General features: G+C 34.6%; 1 protein-coding gene across 10 annotated transcripts in view; it reads left to right on the forward strand.

The window, feature by feature from the left end:
• Positions 1-24,295, forward strand: part of LOC106065448 (regulator of G-protein signaling 22-like) — a 49,387-nt gene that overhangs the window by 10,761 nt on the left and 14,331 nt on the right. For all 10 annotated transcript variants that reach the window (XR_008777818.1, XM_013224272.2, XM_013224273.2 and 7 more), the window contains exons 4-17: positions 1,609-1,671; positions 7,408-7,638; positions 8,054-8,242; positions 8,808-9,060; positions 10,152-11,019; positions 12,440-12,601; positions 16,557-16,740; positions 18,959-19,494; positions 21,035-21,251; positions 21,519-21,620; positions 21,891-22,085; positions 22,290-22,373; positions 23,490-23,672; positions 24,001-24,150. Coding sequence is in view for 9 of the 10 variants with exons in the window: in XM_013224272.2 (XP_013079726.2) it covers positions 1,609-1,671; positions 7,408-7,638; positions 8,054-8,242; positions 8,808-9,060; positions 10,152-11,019; positions 12,440-12,601; positions 16,557-16,740; positions 18,959-19,494; positions 21,035-21,251; positions 21,519-21,620; positions 21,891-22,085; positions 22,290-22,373; positions 23,490-23,672; positions 24,001-24,150 (3,417 nt within the window). In the remaining variant the exon portion in view is untranslated. The remainder of the gene's footprint in view (positions 1-1,608; positions 1,672-7,407; positions 7,639-8,053; positions 8,243-8,807; positions 9,061-10,151; positions 11,020-12,439; positions 12,602-16,556; positions 16,741-18,958; positions 19,495-21,034; positions 21,252-21,518; positions 21,621-21,890; positions 22,086-22,289; positions 22,374-23,489; positions 23,673-24,000; positions 24,151-24,295) is intronic.

A 24,295-nucleotide genomic window follows, 5' to 3' on the forward strand; every position in this document is an offset into this window, starting at 1 on the left:
GATGGGGGAGGGGATGAGGTGGACAGAGAAGTAAATACAAATGTATAACTGTCTAGCGATCTTTGAACACAAAAGTGGTGATGATATTTTTTTCTCTAAACCTAACATCCCTTCAAAATCTCGCCTAGAGTACACATTTAGGACTAACAGAGCTGACCAGGTGTATTGAGATCATGTCTATTGATTTATGAATAGGCCTAACACACTTTGGTTAATATCAACACAATACGCATTGAATCTTGGAATCAATCTTTGCTATATAGTGTCTTGATTTGTTAGCCATTTAAAGAGTTCTAGCTGTCAATAAAATCGATACATACATAGATCTATCATTTGGTTTGTGTACTTAGAATAGTAGCAGGTAGGTCTCTATGCCATCCCCCCACCCCCACCACAGGTATAGATCTAGATGTGATAGTTGTTCTAACAAAACAAATCAGTATCAAACACAATAAGATTTCTTTCGTTGTAGTAGTTCAACTACAGAATGCTGGGATAGTATAGTGTATTTGCATCGAATAATTTTGGTTCATCTTGTGATGCTATGAATTGACAGATCCAATTGAATAAACTAACATGTTAATTGATAGATGTGAACCTAGTTTGTAAGAGGTGAACCTTGTTTGAAAGAACCTAATTTGAAAGAGGTGATTTAGGTTGATATAGGTGAACCTGGTTTGATAAGAGTTGAATGTAGTTTGATTGAAGTGAACCTAGTTTGATATAGGTGAACCTGGTTTGATAAGAGTTGAACCTAGTTTGATATAGGTGAACCTAGTTTGATATAGGTGAACCTGGTTTGATAAGAGTTGAATGTAGTCTGATTGAAGTGAACCTAGTTTGATATAGGTGAACCTGGTTTGAAAGAGGTGAACCTAGTTTGATATAGGTGAACCTGGTTTGAAAGAGGTGAACCTAGTTTGATATAGGTGAACCTGGTTTGAAAGAGGTGAACTTAGTTTGATATAGGTGAACCTGGTTTGATAAGAGTTGAATGTAGTTTGATTGAAGTGAACCTAGTTTGATATAGGTGAACCTGGTTTGATAAGAATTGAATGTAGTTTGATTGAAGTGAACCTAGTTTGATATAGGTGAACCTGGTTTGAAAGAGGTGAACTTAGTTTGATATAGGTGAACCTGGTTTGATAAGAATTGAATGTAGTTTGATTGAAGTGAACCTAGTTTGATATAAGTGAACCTGGTTTGAAAGAGGTGAACCTAGTTTGATATAGGTGAACCTGGTTTGATAAGAATTGAATTAAGTTTGATTGAAGTGAACCTAGTTTGATAGAGATGAACCTAGTTTGATAGAGGTGCAACATTTAGCTTGTTGCTATTTATAGACTCTAGTCTTTATATAATATCTAATCTTAATAATATCTAGCCTTCATATTGTCTAGTCTTCATAATATCAAGTCTTTATAGTTTCTAATGTCTAGTCTCCATGCAATGTACATATAAACTTGTTTTAAACATTGGTTAGAATAAACTTGTTACACAAAGGTTTAAGAAAAATTTGTTGTATTATACTAGTATGTATGATTTATTTAAATGTCTTTAGGAATACTTTGTCAAAACTGTTTTTTTTTTGTACTTGTATTTTTCCAGGAGGAATATTTGGTTCATGACCCACTATTTGTGGAGTTTTTTAACGCTTTCCTATCGTTGCCTGTAAGTAGAGTACTGATGTTTGTTGAACTAGCTCACACTCACATCTGCTTATGGATGTTTCTGCCAATGATTGTAATCTTATGTATATCAGACTGCCTCACACTATCTTATATTCACAGTCACATTGGCTTCTACATTTCTCTGCCCATGAATACTGGTGGACGGTTCCCGGTCATTTCATCCCCGGTCACTTCATCCCTGGTCATTTCATCCCCGGTCACTTCATCCATGGTCATTTCATGTCCTGGTCACTTCATCCCCTGGTCACTTCATCCCCTGGTCACTTCATCCCCTGGTCACTTCATCCACAGTCATTTCATCCCCTGGTCACTTCATCCCCGGTCATTTCATCCCCTGATATTTTCATCATCTGATCATTTTTATCTAACAAATTGTAATTTTAAAAATCATGAAAGGAGCAATATTTAATGTATTCATTTTTTATTTAAATGACAAAATTGTAACACGTTAATGTTTAAAAGGAATTAAAGCAAAACTTATACAGGCGACATATCACGAGGTTGGGTGAACTCCGCCTTTATTAGAAAAAAATAAAACCTTATTTCAAGGCTAAAAATGATGTGCCCATTTCAAGAAAGAGCGATTGAAAAATAAAATAAAGTGAAACATAGTCGTACTTTCACCACACCTTGGCCTTTGATGATAAGTTATCAACGGCATGGTCATAATTATTGTAATTGCACTTCTATCTCGCAAATGATTTTTTACTACTTCCACCAAACCTTGGCCTTCAATCCGGATAATATTATGATATTACAATCCCCACATCCAATAAAAGCACTATAACTAAGTACACACCCAGATTTACAATATAATATAAGATTTCTCATTAAGAAAATAAAGTGGAAGAGGAAACACTATAAACGCATTAGTAACAAGTCATAAAAGGTCAAAAAGCATTCTACATAATCATATTTATATATAAAATATTTAATTGGGGATGAAAGGACCGGGGATGAAGTGACCAGGGGATGAAGTGACCAGGGGATGAAATGACCGGGGATGAAGTGACCGGGGATGAAGTGACCAGGGATGAAGTGACCGGGGATGAAATGACCAGGGATGAAGTGACCGGGGATGAAGTAACCAGGGATGAAATGACCACTTGCTCATCTGTTTATTATTGCCTTTGCTTGGATGTATTATAATATCTTACACTAAGTCGTTATAATTCATACTCACATCTGTCCATCCATGTTTTATCCTGTTGGGTACATACATTACTCTTACTAACATTTCTTAAAGTTAAGACCTCACAACTATTCTTTTATTGAATAAACATTGTATGATAGAAAACATAATTGATCATTCAAAGGTGAAACAGTATTAGTCTTTTAGACACAATTTAATACAAAATGTTTGTGTGTTAAATTTATGAAGTTTGTTAAGGGGAGGTATCCCTGAAAATCTTATTTTTGTTATTTCTGAAGCTAGGCCTTTGAAATTTGTTATGGTAACATATAATGATATTCTAAAATAAATAATGCTAAAAAAAAGTTTTTTGAATGACGGTTGCCATGGTAACGGCGGCCATATTGTTTATTGTATACAAATTAAAAGTCTGAATTTTGTAAAAACTATTGATCAGAAATACATGAAATTGAATTAAAAGATAAGAAAAAAGGACTCTCTAAATTGATACAACGTCACAATTAAAGATTTAAGTATGTTAAATTTTTTACAAATTTTTGAATTTTTAGTATTTTTTAGACCTAAAAAAACAGGATAAATATTAATTAAAAATTCTTTTTATAAAAAAGTAAATGAATATTGAAAAAAAATCATTGTACAAGTAAAGTTAATGATGTCCTTAAGAAGTGTTTCAAATTTCATCAAAATCTATCAAGTAGTTTAGGAGAAATTCTTAGTAAAGCACAATGACATGTGCAAAAACTAACATTTTGAGAAAAATGAGTTTAAAGTATAAATTTTATTAAGATTTTGTCTCATAGACCTTACAAAAACATTTTAAAAACATGTTTTAGACACAGATTTAAGCAATAAAAATGATTGTAATGTAAAGAAAAATGATTGATCTACTTAATTATGTTATTAGTTAAAAATCGATATCCTAGACCTAAAACTCAATTTTCTCTAGGGATACCTCCCCTTAATTTTTGTAAAAATCATTAAATTTAGATACCTTTCAGGATAGAAGACTTAAAAGTAAAGTAGCAATATAGCCTACATAAAACACTGAATCATAATCTTCAAATACAAAAACAAAACCTAATAAAATACTTAGAAAGACACAAAGATAAAGGCACATTCATTGTTCCATATGCTAAGAGAAATTGGTACAAGTACTCCTTCTTCCTTAGTGCTATTATAGCTTTGACTTGGTTGCCTGAGTCAGCCAGGAAAACCAGTGACTTGGCATAAGTCATTGATTAACATGCATGACCTAGGGACATGCATAGGACATAATCATCTACTTTTTTGAAGTAATGTCTGTATTTTATAAGAGGAGATAAAATTGGTAAACTTAAGTATACAAATATTCTTGTTATACAGATTAATTGTATTGATCAGAAGGTCAAGGAAAAAATATACGAGTCATTAGATCAATCAGTTCTATTGTTACAAGCCTTACTTATGTGAAGAAATATCAAGGATTTTTAGTGTTGAAATCAAAATAGCTGATTACATTAGGAGAAAGTCAATTAATGGCTTGGTTAAAAGCTCTAATATCTAAAAAAAAAAGATTACTTTTTAAATCAATGAATGTGATTTTTTTTTGTCAGTCTGGTGTATAACAGAGATTCTAAATGTTTTTCTCTCTAAAGTATACATGCCTATATATATGGTGATTGGTCATTTCATCCCCGGTCACTTCATCCCTGGTCAATTCATCCTTGGTCATTTCATCCCCGGTCATTTCATCCCCAATTAAATTTTGTTTCTTAGTTATTGTGTAATTGTGTTGTCCAGGCTTTGTTTTTAAGCTCTCATTTCATCTAATAATTATATATGTTTATTTACAATACTTTTTAATATTTTGGACATGTTATTATAGTGTTCCCCTCCTCTCTACATACTTGTTCAGAAATGAAATAATCATCATCATCATCATCAAACTCCATTAGAGTGAGGGCTTGAGAGGCTCAAATCCTCTCTTGCAAAAGCCCTGGACAGAAACCCTGCTGTCTTGCGTAGTGCATAAATGTCACCATACAGGTCGAGAATTTTGGGTTTCCCAGTCCTGTCGAGATGGAGATCAGCAAGTCTGGGGCAGTCAAACAGAATATGAGGCACGGTTTCCTCTTCTTCCCCGCAGCGGGGGCACTGTGAATCAAAATTTGGCCATAGCCGCGAGAAATATGAGCCAACAAGACAGTGGCCTGTCCTGCACTGTGCTATAATAGCTTGCTCAGGCCTGGGCAGCCTCCACCACGGGGGAGTGCGGTCATGGCGCCTCATGCGCTCCCAGACTCCACAGGCTTTTTGGGAATTGTCCCAGCACTCAAACCACTTTTCCATTTCTGTTTTTTGTATTATAGCCAGGGCTTGATGAAAGCTTAGTGGGTGGAATTTGCCCTCCCTGGTGGGCCTAAGAGTCTGCAATTGTGTTGCCAGTCACACCTATGTGACTCGGTACCCACTGCATTATTACAGGGGTGCCATTGCGTTGTTTAATGTTATGTGAAGCCATGATGACAGTGTTGATATTGGGGGGCCATGGTCCGGGGCTTTGCAAAGCCTGTAGTACAGATTTTGAGTCAGTGACCACAACAATCTGTGTTGCCCTCAAATGTCCCTCGCCGAGTTGAGAGTCAATGACTTTTAAGGCTTTACAGACTGCCATGGTCTCCGCATCAAAACTGCAAACACTACCACATGGTCCAAAGATTTTGACTGTGTAAGAGCCAAGAAAGTCGATCTAGGCTCCATAGCCTGCTCTTCCAGAATCTATTGATGCCGACCCATCAGTGTATGCAAAAATAGCACTGGGCTTGAAGGTATTAATGGTCTCCAGAGCTAGGATTTGAAGGTTGTTAGATGAAATAATAGATGTCAATAAGTAGATCTATTGTAATGTGTGGTTTGTATTTAGTTATATTGTTTCTGTTTGATATGGGGATGCCAATATTAATCTGCGCATATTGCGTGATGTAATGATGATCAAAGGCCAAAGTGTGGTGGAAGTACTTCAATATCTTATATGTATATACAAACTGAGTATTTTATTATTTGGTTATGCAACTAGTTGAGATAACTTATAATAGAATAAAATATTTAACCAAAGGCTTTATTTAATATCTATAAAATGAAAATGTATATTATTTATGAATATTAACCATTCTAACCTGGAAATGCAGGAAGACAGAATCTACATTATATAAGTTAAAATAGTTTGTTTTATCTTGGTTTTATGGAATTAAAAGGGCAGGTTATGTTAGTGTTATGGAGTGTTTGTTCATGTTTGGATTTCTTGAACAGATTCTGATGTTATTGTGACGATTTCTGTTTATTTATTTCTTGGTAATGCTTCTTATTTTAACTCTAATGTCAAGGCTGTCCTACTGTATGGTTCTGAAACATGGAGAACAACTGAAGCCACAACAAAAAAAATACAGACCTTCATCAACAGATGCCTGAGAAATATCCTAAAAATACACTGGTATGACAAAGTAGAAAACACCAAACTGTGGGAGATGAGTGGACAGAAAAATATAGAAGTGCAGATCTTAGAGAGGAAGTGGAGATGGATTGGTCACACCCTTAGAAAAGATACCAGCAACAGAGCTAGACAGGCCTTAGAGTGGAACCTCCAGGGAACAAGATGCAGAGGAAGACCAAAAAGAACATGGCGACGCAGTGTACTTGAAGAAGCAGAGAAGACCGGGAAGAGCTGGGACACCATCAAAAAGCTAGCAAGAGACTGTGGAGAGTGATGTGTTTTTGTCGAGGCCCTATGTTCCACGAGGAACTCAAAGGAGTGATGATGATGATGAGGAATGCTTCTTATATTAATTATTGATCGAACAGAATCATCACGCGCCAGAGATTATATGAATAATTTGACAATACACTAAAGAAACATCTGTGTTCTCTTTTAACTTCTTTAATTAACTTCTTCAAATTACACATAGAAGTAACTTCTCAATTCAATAACAACTTGACTTAAATATCTTCATAAAATAAAAACTTAAAGATACAACAACTTCAACTAGTATAACTTACACTAATGGACCCACAAGTGTTTAAACATAAAACCATTACTATCAAGAATCGTTACAATGCGAGGACCCCGACTAACTAACTTTCCCCATATTTATACTTCTCGCAATCATTCTTTCCAGAATCAGAAACTTCTCCCCTAATTATTTTATTAACTGTGACCTTCTAGAAGCTGATGTGTGCTATTTTTTTCCCTTAAACTCTTTTTTTGATTGGATGACTAAAATTAACTTGTTTACTCTGGTCAACTCTGACTTGACCTGGGCTTCTAGAAACTGGTCGAAACAGGTCACAGTCTCGACTCATAACAGTAATCATGCTGCATAGGAGAGGTTTTAAAGAGGGGTGAATGGGTGATGAAATGTAGTTGTACTACAAATTGATGTCAGAGATGGAGAGATACTAGGATGCTTGCTTATAGATAGAATTTGGTAAAATAAAAAGCTACTGTATATAATTGGGGATTTATCCATTAAAGTGTATAGTTAGACAAGTTTCATGTATGAAGACTAAACATTTTTTTTCCACTGTTAGTCTTTCCCAGAGCCAATCTGCTTTAACGTAGAGACTGGAGGTTTTGAAGTAGTCAGCGATGATAAACAAAAGCTGGCCCAACAGATCAAAGAGGCTGTCAGGTCACAACACACAATGTCTAAGAAATATGAGGTCACCAGGCAGCATGCATTCTCTGACATGCCCGTTGTACCCATTGAAGATAATGATGCACCCGAGACTGTGAAGATAGACACATCATTTCAAGTGATTGTAAGAAATTTTTTTCTTTTATTATACACCTTTTGTCATTGTTTGAAGAATTCATTTTATCATCTGTCAATATTCTATGCATAGTTCATAATAGTTGGACATCTCTATAATTTTGATGTAAGTTAATAACATGGAATATGGTTCTTTTTGAGAAAAGTAAAATTTGAAACATTTTTCATTAAATCTTTGTAACAAATTACAGATATGTGCATTTCTTTGTGTGAAGTTTTGGGTTTGCAGATGGAGTATTCTACAACATAGGACAATATTTTAAAAATCAAATCAAAATATAATATTAAATAAACTTTTTTTTTTATGTGCTTTATGTATTTGTTTGTTACCTGATAGTACAAATTAAATTTTTAAAGATATTTTAAACAATCAAGTCCATTATAATATTTCTACACTTCTTTAGACATTAAACAAGGATCAAGGAATCTACTGGATAAAATCAGAGCGGCTACCAATCTTTCTAGAAAGTGATTTTTATTTCCATTATCGCCTGGCCAAAGTTATCTCCCAAGTTCGTATTGTCAATGATAAAGGAGAATTTGTTGTTATGAAAATTGACTTCACCAGCAGACCAAAGAAGAAGAAAAAGACAGTAGGTTAAACAATTTTAGATTTTTATTCTGTTCTAGTTTCTTGTGTGTGTTATTTGCTATGGTTCTGCTCTAGATTCACACTTATGATTTATTTGTTATGGCTCTGTTATAGTTTCACACAAATGTTTTTTTTGTTACGGTTCTGTTCCAGATTCACATTAATTGTTTATTTGTTATGGTTCTGTTCTAGTTTCACACTAATCGTTTAGATGTTATGGTACACTTGAAGACTTAAAGATTAACTTGAGATAAAACTGAATTTTATTGGCATTGATCAATCCTACATTAAACAGTATCCATGCAAATACTGGTTCTTTTACAAAGTTGTTTGTGAGATTTATCTGAACTTAGCTCTTTAAGTCTGAATATAGTTTTATACACAAATTTTATGTTGATAGTTTGTCTGAATTTACTTTTATGCATGAATCTTTGTTAATAGTTTGTCTGAATCATCTTGTAATCTTTGCTGTCACTATCTAAATTTAGCATTAAATTTGAATCATGCTTAAAACCTAATTTGAAAATTATATAAATGATGTTGAATGTAAAGTTATGTGTTTACAGGTTGAGGTCACACCCCCTGAACTGGAAGAAACCATCGTGAAAGAAATGTTTGTTAGTTTTGGGGATGTGAAGGGAGCTGCTAAAGAAGCTTGGTTCACTCAAGCTAAAAATGAATTAAAGACTCAGCCAACATATTCCACTTTAAGCCTTAAGCCTTCTACAATAGCTCCTTCTGTATTATCTCATGATGTTTTGGAACAGAAAGAGAAGAGTTCTGTGTTTCATAGCCAGTACTTTGGAGTTTACACACCAGGTAAAACACTCAATCAGGCCTTTAGATGAAATACAGTTGGAAATCTTTTGTACTAAAGTTTTAGAATTTTTTAATTTTTTTTTTTGTCTTATCAAATTATGAAGGACAAATCTCTGTACATTTTAACAAACCTTTTATCAACTCACTCTGACTGTATGTCTGGCAAAAAGTTTGTACATGTTCTTTCTCCAACACCCAACTTCAGATCAAATGGAAATTTTGCATAATTATTTCTTGTACTTGATAAAACAAAAATCATTTAAAAAAAATTAACCAATTAGTTAATTAACTATTGGTAATTAATTATTTTATTTGGTATCAAACAAGGGAAAGAAATAGTACTTGAATATGTGGTGGTATAAGTTGGATTAGTTCCCTTTATAGGTCGCCTCTCTAAATTATATTCATTATAGTAATAATAATAATCTTTATTGTCCCTATGGAAATTTGTCTTACACCGTATTACACAACACTTCTAACAGAAAATGCAAACTCTACAAACAAATGCAAACTCTATTCAGTGACACACTGGTCAAAATTAATTCTTTTGCGTAGGGGACTAGCTCTAAATGAAGTGTGTTAATATCAACTTACAAATTTAATTAATTTCTTGCTTACAATAAAACAGTATTGAGCATATTGAAAAGTTAATAAAGTAATAAAAATAAAATAATTTTATTAACTAAAATTAAAACTCAATGTCTTGACACTTGACAAGACTTACAAAAAGTTCTTGAAAATGTTTCATTCCAAGATTCTTTCATAGTATTTAATTAAGAATCTTAAAGAAAACATTTTGCTTGGTCAAATCTTTTAGAAAGTAAGATAATAGTTCAATAAACAGACTGATAAAGTAAGACTGACTACTTTATGCTGCTATAACAAACCTGTTTATTTACTCAACAAACTATGACATACTGCTACAAAAGTAAAACATGAATTACTATACAACAGTGAACTATGAATTACTATACAACAGTGAAACATGAACTCCTTCTAAAGAGGATTTACTATTTAAGCTATTTAATTACAGCATAAATTAATCACTATTTTTTTAACATGAATAAATCTGTGTTACTAATGTATTACAGGCTTAATTGGTCCTTTTGATTCTGAGCCACCTATCAACGACTACACTGATAAAATGTTCTCCAAAGAAAAACCTTTCACTCCTAGACCTTCTGACAAAATCCATTCATCTACTGCCATGTTAAGAAAAAAAATCTGTGATGCCGAGGAGGAAATGGTGCCAGCAGGAAATGTTTTATTTTTGTGGCCAAAACAGGACCACCAGACAACAGATGCAGAGTCTGGAATTGGTGAGATGGATGAGAAGGATGATGAGTTTGAGAAGCGAATCACTGCTCAGCCAATCATTGACCAGATCTACTATGATGGATCATGGGAGTCTGGAGGAACTGGTGAAATTATTCTGAGATCTGTTGATGAATTGGGCTCTGTCATTGTTGGGGCTGTAATGAAGAAAACTATTGCTGAAATGCTAGACATTGATGAGAAGATTGTGTTGGCAGATCCAGCAATAAGCAGCATCTATCCTTCAATGGACCTCACCTGTGTCTCTACTGACAGGCTAGAGAATTTAGTTGTGGCAAAGAAACACAGCGTCCCAGAGATGGACTTTGATATAGAAACTTTAAAACCATTGATGGTAGGAGCTGCAGATGATAAAGAACCAGTGCACATCAAGTGGGACAAGCCGATGCCTAAGCCAGCGGAAGAAGAAAGTGATGCAGATTCATTGCTTGATAGTGATGAAGACTTTGAAGAGAGAGACATTCATTTCCGAAGAAAAAAGGATAAATGGCATAGCTTGACAAGCCTCAAAGGGATTATGGCTTTCAAAAAGTTCCTAGAGGGCACACACGGAGAGAAATACTGGGAACTGTGGATAGATATTGATAAAGGAAGACTGATTAATACAGAAGAAGAAAAACAGAGGTCAGTTTCTGCTGTTAAAAGTATTTTATGAAAAGTATTTTCTAATCATTTTTGATCCAATTTCATTATCTCTGCTTAAGTATTTGAGTAAAGATTGAAATAAAACGTACTCTAGTGATTCAACAATGTTACAGACATAAATAAAATGTGCTGTCATGATTCAACAATATTACAGACATAAATAAAACATGCTCTAGTGATTCAACAATGTTATAGACATAAATAAAACATGCTCTAGTGATTCAACAATGTTACAGACATAAATAAAACATGCTCTAGTGATTCAACAATGTTACAGACATAAATAAAACATGCTCTAGTGATTCAACAATGTTACAGACATAAATAAAACATGCTCTAGTGATTCAACAATGTTACAGACATAAATAAAACGTGCTGTCATGATTCAACAATGTTACAGACATAAATAAAACATGCTCTAGTGATTCAACAATGTTACAGACATAAATAAAACATGCTCTAGTGATTCAACAATGTTACAGACATAAATAAAACGTGCTGTCATGATTCAACAATGTTACAGGCATTCAAGCTTAAAACCTAAAACATATAAAGGGACGGAATTTTAATTTATTTTAAAGTACCATATTTTCTCGCATATAACCCGCTTATGTCTATACCCCACACAAATTACAAAATATGTAAAAATTGTACAACCCACACCCTTATATACCCTGCATGTGCAAAGGGTGATTGCCTTAAACTACTGGTACACAAAGTGGTTGCTCCTTAGACTCTGTCCTTTGAGATGCAATAATGCTTCAGTTGTTGTTACAACAACCAATACATAAGAGTGCTAAAGTGTGTGAAATACGAGCCTACGGTTGTATCTGCATAGAGAACTATAGGGGTATAAAGACCTACCAGTATGTCCATAGTTTCTGTTATGCTATATTTATGAGTAAAATAATAATTTTTTTTAAACCCCACACCTTTGCAAAAAAATGGTAGACTTAATTTGGTATTAAGATGTATTAAGGTATTAATAAATGAGAAGCTGGTATTAGTTTTTGAGATATTGGTATTAATGAGAAGATAAATAAATAAATAAATTATAGCTTTTATATAGCGCTACTTTCATGCTTATAGCATGCTCAGAGCACTGTGGTCCAATCCCATTTGAGGATCTAGTGGGGGTAGGGGGTATTTGGGAGAAGGTTTTTCCTTGCTGCCTTAAGGTGCTCAGTAAACACAACTCTGCTTGAATCGGGTGTCAAACCTCGAGCCCCCTTCATAGGTAGTCAAGCCAAGTTGAAGCGTTCTTAGCCTCTTGACCACCCATGTTGGTATTATTGGGAACCTGCTCATATTAATTAAAGTGATGTTGGTATAAGTTAATTAGAAAGATTTGTTGTTCTTATATGTCATTTATTTTTTCTTTTTTGATTCAACCTTCTAGATACATTTTACACATGAGAGACAAATATTACAAAAAGGGTTCTCCATTTGAACTCTCACAAGAAGATAAAAAGAAGTTGGGACTTGAGAATTTATCAAGTTGGTGTCCCAAATATCTCTTTCAGGTTCATGCTAAAGTTTTGGAACCATTGGTTTTATATTGGTGAGTGTTAAAGGCAGAAAAAAACATTTGTTCTTTTCTTTTTTTTTTTCAAAAATATAGAAAATAATACAAACTTGCTTCTATATTATCTAGTTAAAGTGTGTATGATATATATACATTAAAATTATAGTTGAAGTTAAAATATAAGGTGATAAAGATGTTAGTTGTTAGAGATACAATAACTTTGTAAAGTGAAGCAAAGTATATTTTCACTATGCAACCACAACTGTAACAGATAGGAAAAAAAATCAGGTCAACTTTTTAATTCAAAAACAAATATTTTGGATCAGCTTTTCAATTGGTGTGTTGCATTGTGTTGCTATAGGCTGATTGATATAAGAATTTTAGGTATCCTTGATGTGTGCTAGGATTTAACACGTGGGCCAGCTATGCATTATCAGCTTCTCTTGATGTCTATATTGTAATTGTTATACAAGCAAGCAATGAATACATCAGGTTTTATAATAATTTTGATAAGATCTTGTGTCATAGGAAAATAAAGACTTTGTCCTAAGGGTTTAGTTGAAAACTCTTGAAACTCTAGGCCAATGAAAGCAGCCCTCCTCCAATCTATTTGAGCAATTGTTCTGTCTAAAAGAGATCGAAACAGATGGAAATTTATTGCACCTTGCTTCTAGAGACTTGTATTTCAAGATTTTGAAGACTAGATGTGAGGCTGAAGGTTGAACAATCCCTCAGAAACCCCATCATTTTTCTTTGTGCTACATCAACCAGGAAAGTGTCCACCCTAACCCCCCCCCCCCCCCCATTAAGGAATGATGTGTGGATAATGACATGAGGGGTGTTCTTCACATTAAATTTTTAGGCACCCCAACTGGGGTCTTGCTTTGCCTTCCCATTGGGCTAATCATCTCCTCTAATAACCATTCCTCCCCGAAGCCACTGAGAAGCATTGCGGGGTGTGAATGTATCAAATAATTTTGTAGAAACTATATAAGTATTTAATGACCTTTTCCTATGACCTCTAGTTTATCTTGAAAATTGAAACCTCCAAATGAAATAACAAACAATCTAAAACACAACACTGCTGCTACTTACATGTTACTGACTAAAACACAACACTGCTGCTACTTACATGTTACTGACTAAAACACAACACTGCTGCTACTTACATGTTACTGACTAAAACACAACACTGCTGCTACTTACATGTTACTGACTAAAACACAACACTGCTGCTACTTACATGTTACTGACTAAAACACAACACTGCTGCTACTTACATGTTACTGACTAAAACACAACACTGCTGCTACTTACATGTTACTGACTAAAACACAACACTGCTGCTACTTACATGTTACTGACTAAAACACAACACTGCTGCTACTTACATGTTACTGACTAAAACACAACACTGCTGCTACTTACATGTTACTGACTAAAACACAACACTGCTGCTACTTACATGTTACTGACTAAAACACAACACTGCTGCTACTTACATGTTACTGACTAAAACACAACACTGCTGCTACTTACATGTTACTGACTAAAACACAACACTGCTGCTACTTACATGTTACTGACTAAAACACAACACTGCTGCTACTTACATGTTACTGACTAAAACACAACACTGCTGCTACTTACATGTTACTTGTCAGGGGCAGGTATGGCGAGAGTGATTGTGTTATTTCTTTGTACTATTTAAGTATGAAAGAGTTATATCCCTTTGTTTATTTCTCCTCTTCTCTTCCCCCCCCCCCCCCCAGGCATGAATGTGAACAGTATACACGTGATGTTTTTGAATGGTAGTTTTCCCGCTGGTTGATAGAGTGGATTGGTAGTTCGTTAGTTGTATTATGTGCTAGACTGGTGTTTTGTGTATTTAATATTTACTGAGGTTGATATCATTTTTTTTTGTGCTCAATCAGATACTATCAGATACTATTAAAGTATTAAAGTATTACTTGTGTTATTCATATATATTTGGAGTCGGAGTTTGTTTGTGATAATTATTCATATTTAAGTAACCCCCTAACGAGCCAAGTCGAGAAACACACCAACCAAGTCCAGCCAAGCATAAATCAACCCTGACATCTGGAGGCTTCGTCCGGGCAGGTACCTCGTCTTTTGTACCTGTTATTCGTCACTAAGCTAATAAAAGCTAATAAATATTGCATCCAAAGCAAACAATATTTTTATGTCACCTAATAATCGTTGACATTTCTGGGCTTCGTCCGGTCCAGATAAACTACATTTAAGTGAAAATTGTAAATCTGACTTCACAGGACAAATTAAACATTGTCCTGTCTCCTACGCAAGTTACGTCACGTGTTGACATTATTCTTCAAGTGTGGGTGTAGCAGTTCTACACGCTACACGAGTTATATCTCCTACGCAAGTTACGTCCCGTGTTGACATTATTCTTCAAGTGTGGGTGTAGCAGTTCTACACGCTACACGAGTTATATCTCCTACGCAAGTTACGTCCCGTGTTGACATTATTCTTCAAGTGTCCTGTCTCCTACGCAAGTTACGTCACGTGTTGACTTTATTCTTCACGCTACACGAGTTATATCTCCTACGCAAGTTACGTCCCGTGTTGACATTATTCTTCAAGTGTCCTGTCTCCTACGCAAGTTACGTCACGTGTTGACTTTATTCTTCAAGTGTGGGTGTAGCAGTTCTACACGCTACACGAGTTATATCCCGTGTCCCGTGTTGACATTATTCTTCAAGTGTGGGTGTAGCAGTTCTACACGCTACACGAGTTATATCCCGTGTCGACATTTTCTCAACTCAAGCTTAATAGACATTTGTTGATTTGTCGTTCAAGCTGACCTTACAGGATCGCCAACAGAAATATTATCTTTTTATGGAAAGGAAATAGTCACTAGACATTTATATTTACATTTGTCTTATTAGTTGTTGCTCCTTATTGTTAAATAGAACATTATTTTTCAAATTGGTAACATTTTGTTGGTTGGTTGAATAACTTTGTTTTCTTTCTTTGTTTTTTTTGTATCTACTGGGCATACTGAAACACAACACTGCTGCTACTTACATGTTACTGACTAAAACACAACACTGCTGCTACTTACATGTTACTGACTAAAACACAACACTGCTGCTACTTACATGTTACTGACTAAAACACAACACTGCTGCTACTTACATGTTACTGACTAAAACACAACACTGCTGCTACTTACATGTTACTGACTAAAACACAACACTGCTGCTACTTACATGTTACTGACTAAAACACAACACTGCTGCTACTTACATGTTACTGACTAAAACACAACACTGCTGCTACTTACATGTTACTGACTAAAACACAACACTGCTGCTACTTACATGTTACTGACAAAACCAGTCAATAGCATGGGCTCCTATATGACATATTAGAGGGGAGCAAATTTTTCTTACAAGTGCATCTCAATTTATCAAAAGATTTTTGTTGTCAGTCAACCCTGAGTTAAATACCTGGACTGGGTACCAACATGTACTAACATACTTAGCCTGGAGATTGTGAAAGTGCAACCACAGCTATAAGACAATAAAATTTGACACCTAACTTGGCACATCATGGCACTAACACAGGTGCTGAGTCTGGAAAGCAAAGAAGAGCCAGGCTCCTAGTCTCGACTTTGTGAACTACCAAATTGAAGAGACTATTCAATAGTATCCTGAATGGCTCCTTAGGTTAGTTCCCCAAGTGTAGCAGGTTAGTTCCCAAGTGTAGCAGGTTAGTTCCCCAAGTGTAGCAGGGCTTTGGTGGCATTAGAGTTTGAAGATAGGCATGACACATTTTTCACCAGCAATTCTCAATAATTTTAAATCAAAATGTTAAAGCATCGTCAAATAAAGAACCTCTCATTACTTGAGACATTTACAGGATTTCAGGCTTCAATGGACAGAATGCCATTGATCTTTTTAATATATTTTAATGATTCTTTTTCAATGGAATATGTATCCTTCATCAGGGCTCCTAGATACCTATTGAAACACTTACTACAGACTCATCCAGAAAAATATTATCTCTACAATCAAATGAAGTCATCCTTGCCAGCCAAAGAATCTGACCCATTCCCACACACCCAAGAGCTGCTCCCCCTCAGACCAAAGTCCTGCTGTCCTAGGATCAGAACAGGACCTGGAGTTGTGGAGGTTAGTTTCTAGGATCAGATTTAGATCAACCAAATGTACATTGAGAATAACTGTATTGTTATAAAGCATTTTCATTTTGTCTTTATGATATAAAAGTAGTCCTTGGCATTAGTCTACTACCTGACCCACAAGTTGTGTTCCATATGATGGGCAGCCATTTGTATCTGCAATCATTATAAAATTGATAAATTATCAAAACCAATAAATTAAAATTAAATATATTTTACTTGGCAGAAAAGTGTACAAAAAATGTGTAAAAAAATTGTTCAATACAAGTTCAACCTTAATTATGTTGAATTAAATCCTTTACTTACATGTTTTGAAACTACTTAATGTGACTAAAAGACTAAAACACTTGAAAAGAGAACTACATAACATAAAATGTTTTTTCTGTCTAAGGCATTAACATATGCACATTTCAGGCATAAGGAGATTTCTTGTAGATATCCGAAGTTGAAGGTGAATATGTACATTCCGTATTTTGAGGGTTTATACTAGTGTTTCTCAAATTTCTTGAGTGGCTACCCCCAGATGACAAAAGTTATGCTTATGCTCCTCTTAGCCAGCTAGACATTCTGGGGGATTGCTGTATAAGCTCCTTCCAGTGGGGCCCAAGAGAATTTTAAGAATATACTCAAAATGAAAAGAAATATACACATATTGATTAAGTACTCTAGAAATGGTTCTTTCCCGACTTAGTATTGGAATGGCAGAAGGCTTTCCTCACTAAGCCTGCAAGGGGTCAAGGGAAGTGCTAAAAGCTTCAGGTCCAGGTCTGGAGCATTTTGCTGTGTTCTGCCATTTGAAAATTCATTCTCCTGCCATCTACTAAACACTTTTTCTTCATCTAAGAAGAATGCAGATAAAATAAAGTTAAAGTAAGTAGGAGTGGGATGGTCCTATATTAAAGCATTGTCCTGCATTCAGATCTTACAAATGCATTCTCCTGTCATCTTAGAGCACACTATTCATCCTAATAAAAACAAGATTACAAAGACAGTTTGTGTGGAAACACAAACTCAAAATCGGCCCCCGAAGTGGTCCACCCAGGCAGGCTTCAATATTTTCAGAAAGAACATCCAAATGAAATTATATCAAAGAGAAATGAGAGATAAGAATGGAGAAAGAAGGTTGACAGATCTTGTGTAGTGCCCCAACAGTACAGCAGATCAAAGGATAGGTGCAAGTGAATGCAAAGTTAGATGTGAACCTGGCCTAACTAGTTCCCCTTTCAGACCTTGTGGTCTATAGGGCAGATGATGTAAAGTTCATCTGTTTTTGTGGCCTACGGTTAACGAGGGTTTCATGTAGCCAGCACAATGACCAACCACCTTACTTTTCCCCAACTAATATCAGGTACCCATTGGAGCTGGGTGGACTCAGAGGCACCTAAGGATTCCGAAGTTGAAAATCCCAGTCTTCACCAGGATTTGAACCCGGGGCCCCGGTTCAGAAGCCAAGCGCTTTACCGCTCAGCTACCATGCCTCTCCTGGCCTAACTGAAGTCTTATAATAGATGTAATTGTTTTGAAATGGATCAATCTCTTATTCGAATGCTCAAAAAAAAAAAAAAGGAAAAATTTCTGCAATAAAAAAATTTTTCACAAAAATGACATTTAAAAGATTACTATTCTTTTCAATTTAGGTCTAACTTATAATGCATACTAATTAGCTTTTTCTCTTTAAAAAACTGCTTGCATAAATGATTTTAAAAATTAGATTTTTTCGCTTTCAGAAAAAAAAAAGTAGCCGTTGCATCAGAACTTTGAATGGTCTAAAATACTGTGATGTCGGATTTTCAATATCTTTTCTAGTTTACGAGATCTAAACAGGACAGACGGACAGACATTTTGCACAAAACTAATAGCGTCTTTTCCCCTTTCGGGGGCCACTAAAAAAGCATCTCAAATGAAGTCAAATAGTGCACACACTTCCTTAATAGGTTTGAACATCCTAACACATCACTGGTGCTGAGGTGGATAGCAAGTACTGAAAAATAAAAAAAAATGTCAAACTAATAAAGTGATGTGTTAATTGCTATTATAATCTTCTTAGTGTGCTTAAGATATCTATTACAGAGTTTCTTCATCAGGTGATGTGGCTATATCTCCAGTAAAATATTCTCTATTTTGTGGACTATTTTTCACTTTGCTGGATAGTCTATTTTTGTTTATGATTTAATGATTAAAAATGGTAATTAAAAACTGCATATTTTTAGGAGGAACCTGAGAAAAACATTACAAGTCTGATTAAACCCAAACCTGATCCATTTGCAACAACCCCATTAACTGGAAACAAGCGGGTTTATGGAGAAGATACCATTAAACGCTTAATGAAGACACCGACTGCAAAGTATCTTGGATTGAAGCCACAATCCAAACCAAAACAAATGAGAGCAGCATCAGCTAAGTCAATTCCCTGTAATGTTGCCCGGAGCCCTTCAGTTCTTCTGACTGGTAGAAAATCCATAGACAAAATAGAACCTTCTGCTGGAAAGCTTACTGGTGTCAGTGGTAAAAATTCTGAAGAACTAATCAATGCTGAGAGCAAGATGGCTGCTCTGCCTAGTAAATCTTGCACTACTGGTGATAAAGTGCCATGCCCTAGCAAACCTCTTACAGCCATATTAGGTGAGCGTTCTGTTACAGCTGGACTGACTTTGGCACCTCTTAAAAAGCCCAGAGATTTGTTATCACCCATGATGAAGATTGTGGACACACACCATAAGAAATCTCGTCTAGAAGGGGACAAAGGGTGAGTTCTAATGATTTTTAAAATAACATTTACATTGAATTCTTTTTTCTACATTCATTGAAAGAGAGTTTTCAAAGTTATTATTTTATTTCAAGGTCATATATGTCTAGTTCTGAAGTCATAATTATTCCAAGGTCATATATGTCTAGCTGTGAAGTCATAATTAAATCAGACTATGAACTACTTCAAGACTGCTGACCTATTAAAAAAAGGGATTTAAAAAAATGTATTGAGGATCAATAGAGGATGCTTAGAAAGAACAACAGCACATCATCTGGTCAATTAAATGAAATTTTAAATTCAAGACAAGTGTGAACCCCAGCAATACAGGAAAAAAAAAATCTAAATAGGTGAACTGCTCTGAACTGAATTACTATGAGTTGACAGATATATTAAACTCGCTTCAACTATACACCATTAACTGCTCAGAATGAGAGGCAGAAGTCATACTATTAAAAAAGGGTAGGTCGGCAGGACTGGTACAGGCTGAAGGAAAACTTTTGTTAGTGCATTGCCAAAAATATTCCACAAAGTCTAATAGATAGAACCATGGACCAAATCTCTCATCATGACTCTGCCACAGTAAAGCAAACAACTCTTCTTCAAAAACTATGACAGTTTCATAAGCCAACATCACAAGAAGCCCACAAAGTCTTTCTTCAATCATGTTCAAGCTGAACATAAATAAGAACATAATTAAATTAATCAGGACCTACTAGAATATTACAGGAGAATGGTTGAGAGTCATAGCTGGTTCAGCAGAAGATGCTCTGAGGGACTATGACATGGCAATTATAAACATGTGCTATACATATGGAATAGATGTATTCTTCAGGCAAGAAGAAGAGTTACCAGACTTGGTGATGTGCAGTAACATGATGTTAGACAAATGTACACTTCTCAAATTGGTTTTCTAAGCTACCAGCAAATGTCAAAAACTTGAAACATCCTAGAACCTTGTCCTACTAGACTCACATCAACAACATAGCAGCAAGCACAAAGCTCTGGAAGACTTGGAATTACAAAGAAAGTGGAAGTCATTGAAAAAGAGGCCAAGCTGCTGATCTCTTAAGTGATGGTCCTGTTCCTTTATCCCAGTGAGCAGAGTAAAAAAAAAGGTCAAACTATGGAGATGTCATATTAGGTTATTAGCTGTCCTTTGTAAGGACCACAATAAGATTATATCAAGGTTTGGACCAATTTTACCCTGGATGAAATGCTTTTGATACACTTGTGGTGCCTTACAAGTGAAGGACAGACGAATTTAACATGAATGTAATTAGGTTTGGATGGTTATGTGCTTATCAACTCATTTCTATCAGTCTTAATATAGCCACTGTGAAGATGACATTTCAACATTTTTTTTTTACATTTGAAATATAATATTCTTTGTATTTCACACCAAATTTCAGATATTGCCATGAACAATTACCCCACCCCTTTAAAAAAAACACACCAAACAAAAAAAGACAAACAAAACACTTAATGCATTGCATTTAAAGCCAAAGCTTATTAACATTATTTTTTTTTTGTTTTTCAGAAAACAGCTATACACTTTCTACAGACAAGACTCCCAAGAAGCTAGTAAAGTTTGTCCCAAGCCAGGAGAACCTCTCCAAGAAGATATTCATTATGCTGAAATGACTGACTGTGAGTTCATGGGTAGTGAGAGAATGGAGTTTTTATTGCAAGCACTTCACCATGAACAGGATTCTGGCAGGTCCTTTAGGAAATACATTCACAAAAGTGAACGAATGGTAATATAGAGATGTTGTATTATGCTGTACTTAACCACAGACATTTTTATTTTTCATTGTATTAGCCAAAAATAATAATAAGATTACTACAAATGTATTTTAAAACAGTATCTGACATTTAACCAGTAACATTAAAGCAGTAACATTAAAGCAGTATTACCTATAAAAATTGCTTGGTTTGATAAGTAGAATTTTGTGAGAAGCTTATATATAATAGGGAGTAAATTTAAATAATATTTACCATTCTTAAATCATTTGTCTGCAAAGGACTGGATTAATCACCTTGACTTTTGGGAAAAAGTTCAAGAATACAGAAAACTGTTTTACAAAGACAAGCTTGATCTTCATTTAATAGCAAAACAAGCCAAGGTAAGAACTGTTCCTTGATCTCTACATTCTATGAGGTCAGTATGGTAGAATGATCTCTACATTCTTTGTGGTCAGTATTGTAGTATTATTTTATCATTCTATTAGGTCAGTATTGTAATATTATTACATCATTCTATGAGGTCAGTATTGTAATATTATTACATCATTCTATGAGGTCAGTATTATAGTATTATCTCTGCATTCTAATTTTTCATTTTCAGTTTAAAAAAAAAAAATTATATTGAAATGAGATTTAATTTCTTTTTTTAGCTAATATTTGCTCAATGTATTGTGGAAGGAGCAGCCCAAGGTATTGGTGTGTCAGAAAGTATTGAGTTGTCTATCTTAGATCATCTAACTCCTGCTTATGAAGATTTGTTTGATGAAGCTGAAGAGTTCACTCTCAAAGCTTTATTTGAAGCCTTCCAACGTTACCTTAATCAAGATGTGAAAAGCTACTGCAAGGTTAGCTCATTAAATAGCCAGTTATTATCCACTAACAAGGATTATTGAAAACAAGCTTTTACAATTTTGCTTTAAATTTTTTGTGTTCTGAAAGCATTTTAAATTGTTATATCAAATTTTTTAAAAGAACTTTGAATTAAAGTTATTCTTTTGGTACAAAATTCAATGACAATGAACATAACTCACCTGTTTATGCATTATCAGGTAGAACGAGCAGAAATAAAAAGAAGATTAGAAACCAAAAATAACTACATTTTGAATCTCCAAAAGAAAGGAATCTTGAAGGAAGTAAGTTAACATAATTTGGCTTGTTTTATTTTGTAAGTTTTTGGTATTCTTGCAGTGCTGATTAATGTTAAAAACCTTTTATTGAATAAACATGTTATTGATTTTCATAATGGTCATGTCAGGATATAAACGGCATAAAATATATTTTGTAAATGTTTAGTGCCATATTAAACCTGTAAGAATAATAGTTTTATGAAGACTTAATGTGCTTTGCAATATTTTCCAAGTGAGGCTCACAGCTTCTAGTCTATAATCATCTTCATGCCTGGTGGTCAAGTTAATTTCTCACTTAAGTTGTGATCCTTAGCCAGGGCACAACTTGTTCATTGAGTCTATGAATCTGGTATGATATGACCATAGGGATGTCACCGTCATCATAGAAAGAAATGAAATGGCAGACAGAGAAGCAAAGAGAGCCCTAAATTAAGCGGTGTTAGGAACCCTAATTCCTTGCTGAGACCTGAGACAGAGTATAGCCTCTGCCACCTACCAAGAGTGGCAGGATTAGTGGGAGGCTGAGACCCACAACAAGCTTAGACAGGTTGTGGCTAAAGTCAGGTGGTAGTCCACATCTAAGGTGTGGAAGACTTAGGATTGACCACACCTACATCACGCTATACTTTGTGCTAATAAATGAGAAGAGCCCTTACTTTATGAGCACTGTGACTCTTATCTCACAGTGGAACATATCCTCATTGATTGCCCCAGATACCATAATATTAGAGGGAAATATTTTGGAACAGACAACTTTAAAACATTGTTTGATTATGTCAACCCTGGGAAAATACTGGGCTTTATCCAGGAGGTGGGGTTAACTACAAAAATTTGAATTGAGATTGAGCAAAATAATTGTAAATATTAACATATTTACAACAGATTTGTATTAAATTATATTATTTGAGTTATGAATGGACCTTATTTTTAATAACTTAGTTGTATAACATTTAGCACTTGAGCTATAAAGGGGAAGTAACCCTTTAGGAAGTATGGGCACAACATGGCCTAAATTGTGCTGATGTGCCAAAAACCCAAAATATTAAAAAACAAATTGAATCTCAGGCCATTTGTATATCGTTTGTTATTTCTTGCTTTTGATGACTTATTATCTTTTCCCAGAGATCTCTCACACCGGATGACCCTATGGAGGGTTATAAAGATCCAGTGTATGATGATTCTGTCCTGCAGAGAATCCCTTCTGAGTTCAAACACTGGACATTGGACAAACTGATTCACAACCGAATAGAACTGGAACATTTTAGACAACATCTAAAAGAAAACTTTGCAGAAATAGATTTGAAGGTTTCATATTCATTAGAATAAAATGTTTTGAAAAGAAAAATCATTGAAAAAAATTCATGCACATTAATTAGCTATTAAAAATTAAATAAATGTTTTCTTTTTAGCAAACTATTTAAATTGTTATCAAATGAAGATCAAGATCTTTCTTTGTTTTAAATGGTCTTGTATTTCCATTTGCATTTTCTCATGTGACTAAAGAGGACAATCCTTAATACAAATACAAACATAAAACCTTAAATTATCTATCTTAATGAAATTTATTTAAAAATGTATTGTTGAGGTCATTGACATACACATCACTTGATTTATCTTTTTTTTTTTCTGTTAGTGTTGGATGGATATAGAAGCTTGGAGAAGGACACCACATGATGATGCTAAAAGTAGAGATCAAAGAGCACGGGATATAAAAAAAAACTATCTGAACAGAAAATACTTTTTTGGTCCAAGCAGCCCTGCCGGGAAAGAAGGACAAAACAGAGTAAATCCTCACATGACTTTTATATAGAACTTCTAGAAGGTGCATTAGAAATGTCAGAAAGACTCCAACTCTATAAATAATTAATTTGGACTTTGGTTAAAAATAATGGAACAATGATAGAAAACTTATCTTATCTTATATAATA

The sequence above is a fragment of the Biomphalaria glabrata genome, chromosome 5 (assembly GCF_947242115.1).
Source record: "Biomphalaria glabrata chromosome 5, xgBioGlab47.1, whole genome shotgun sequence".
Lineage (NCBI taxonomy): Eukaryota > Metazoa > Mollusca > Gastropoda > Planorbidae > Biomphalaria > Biomphalaria glabrata.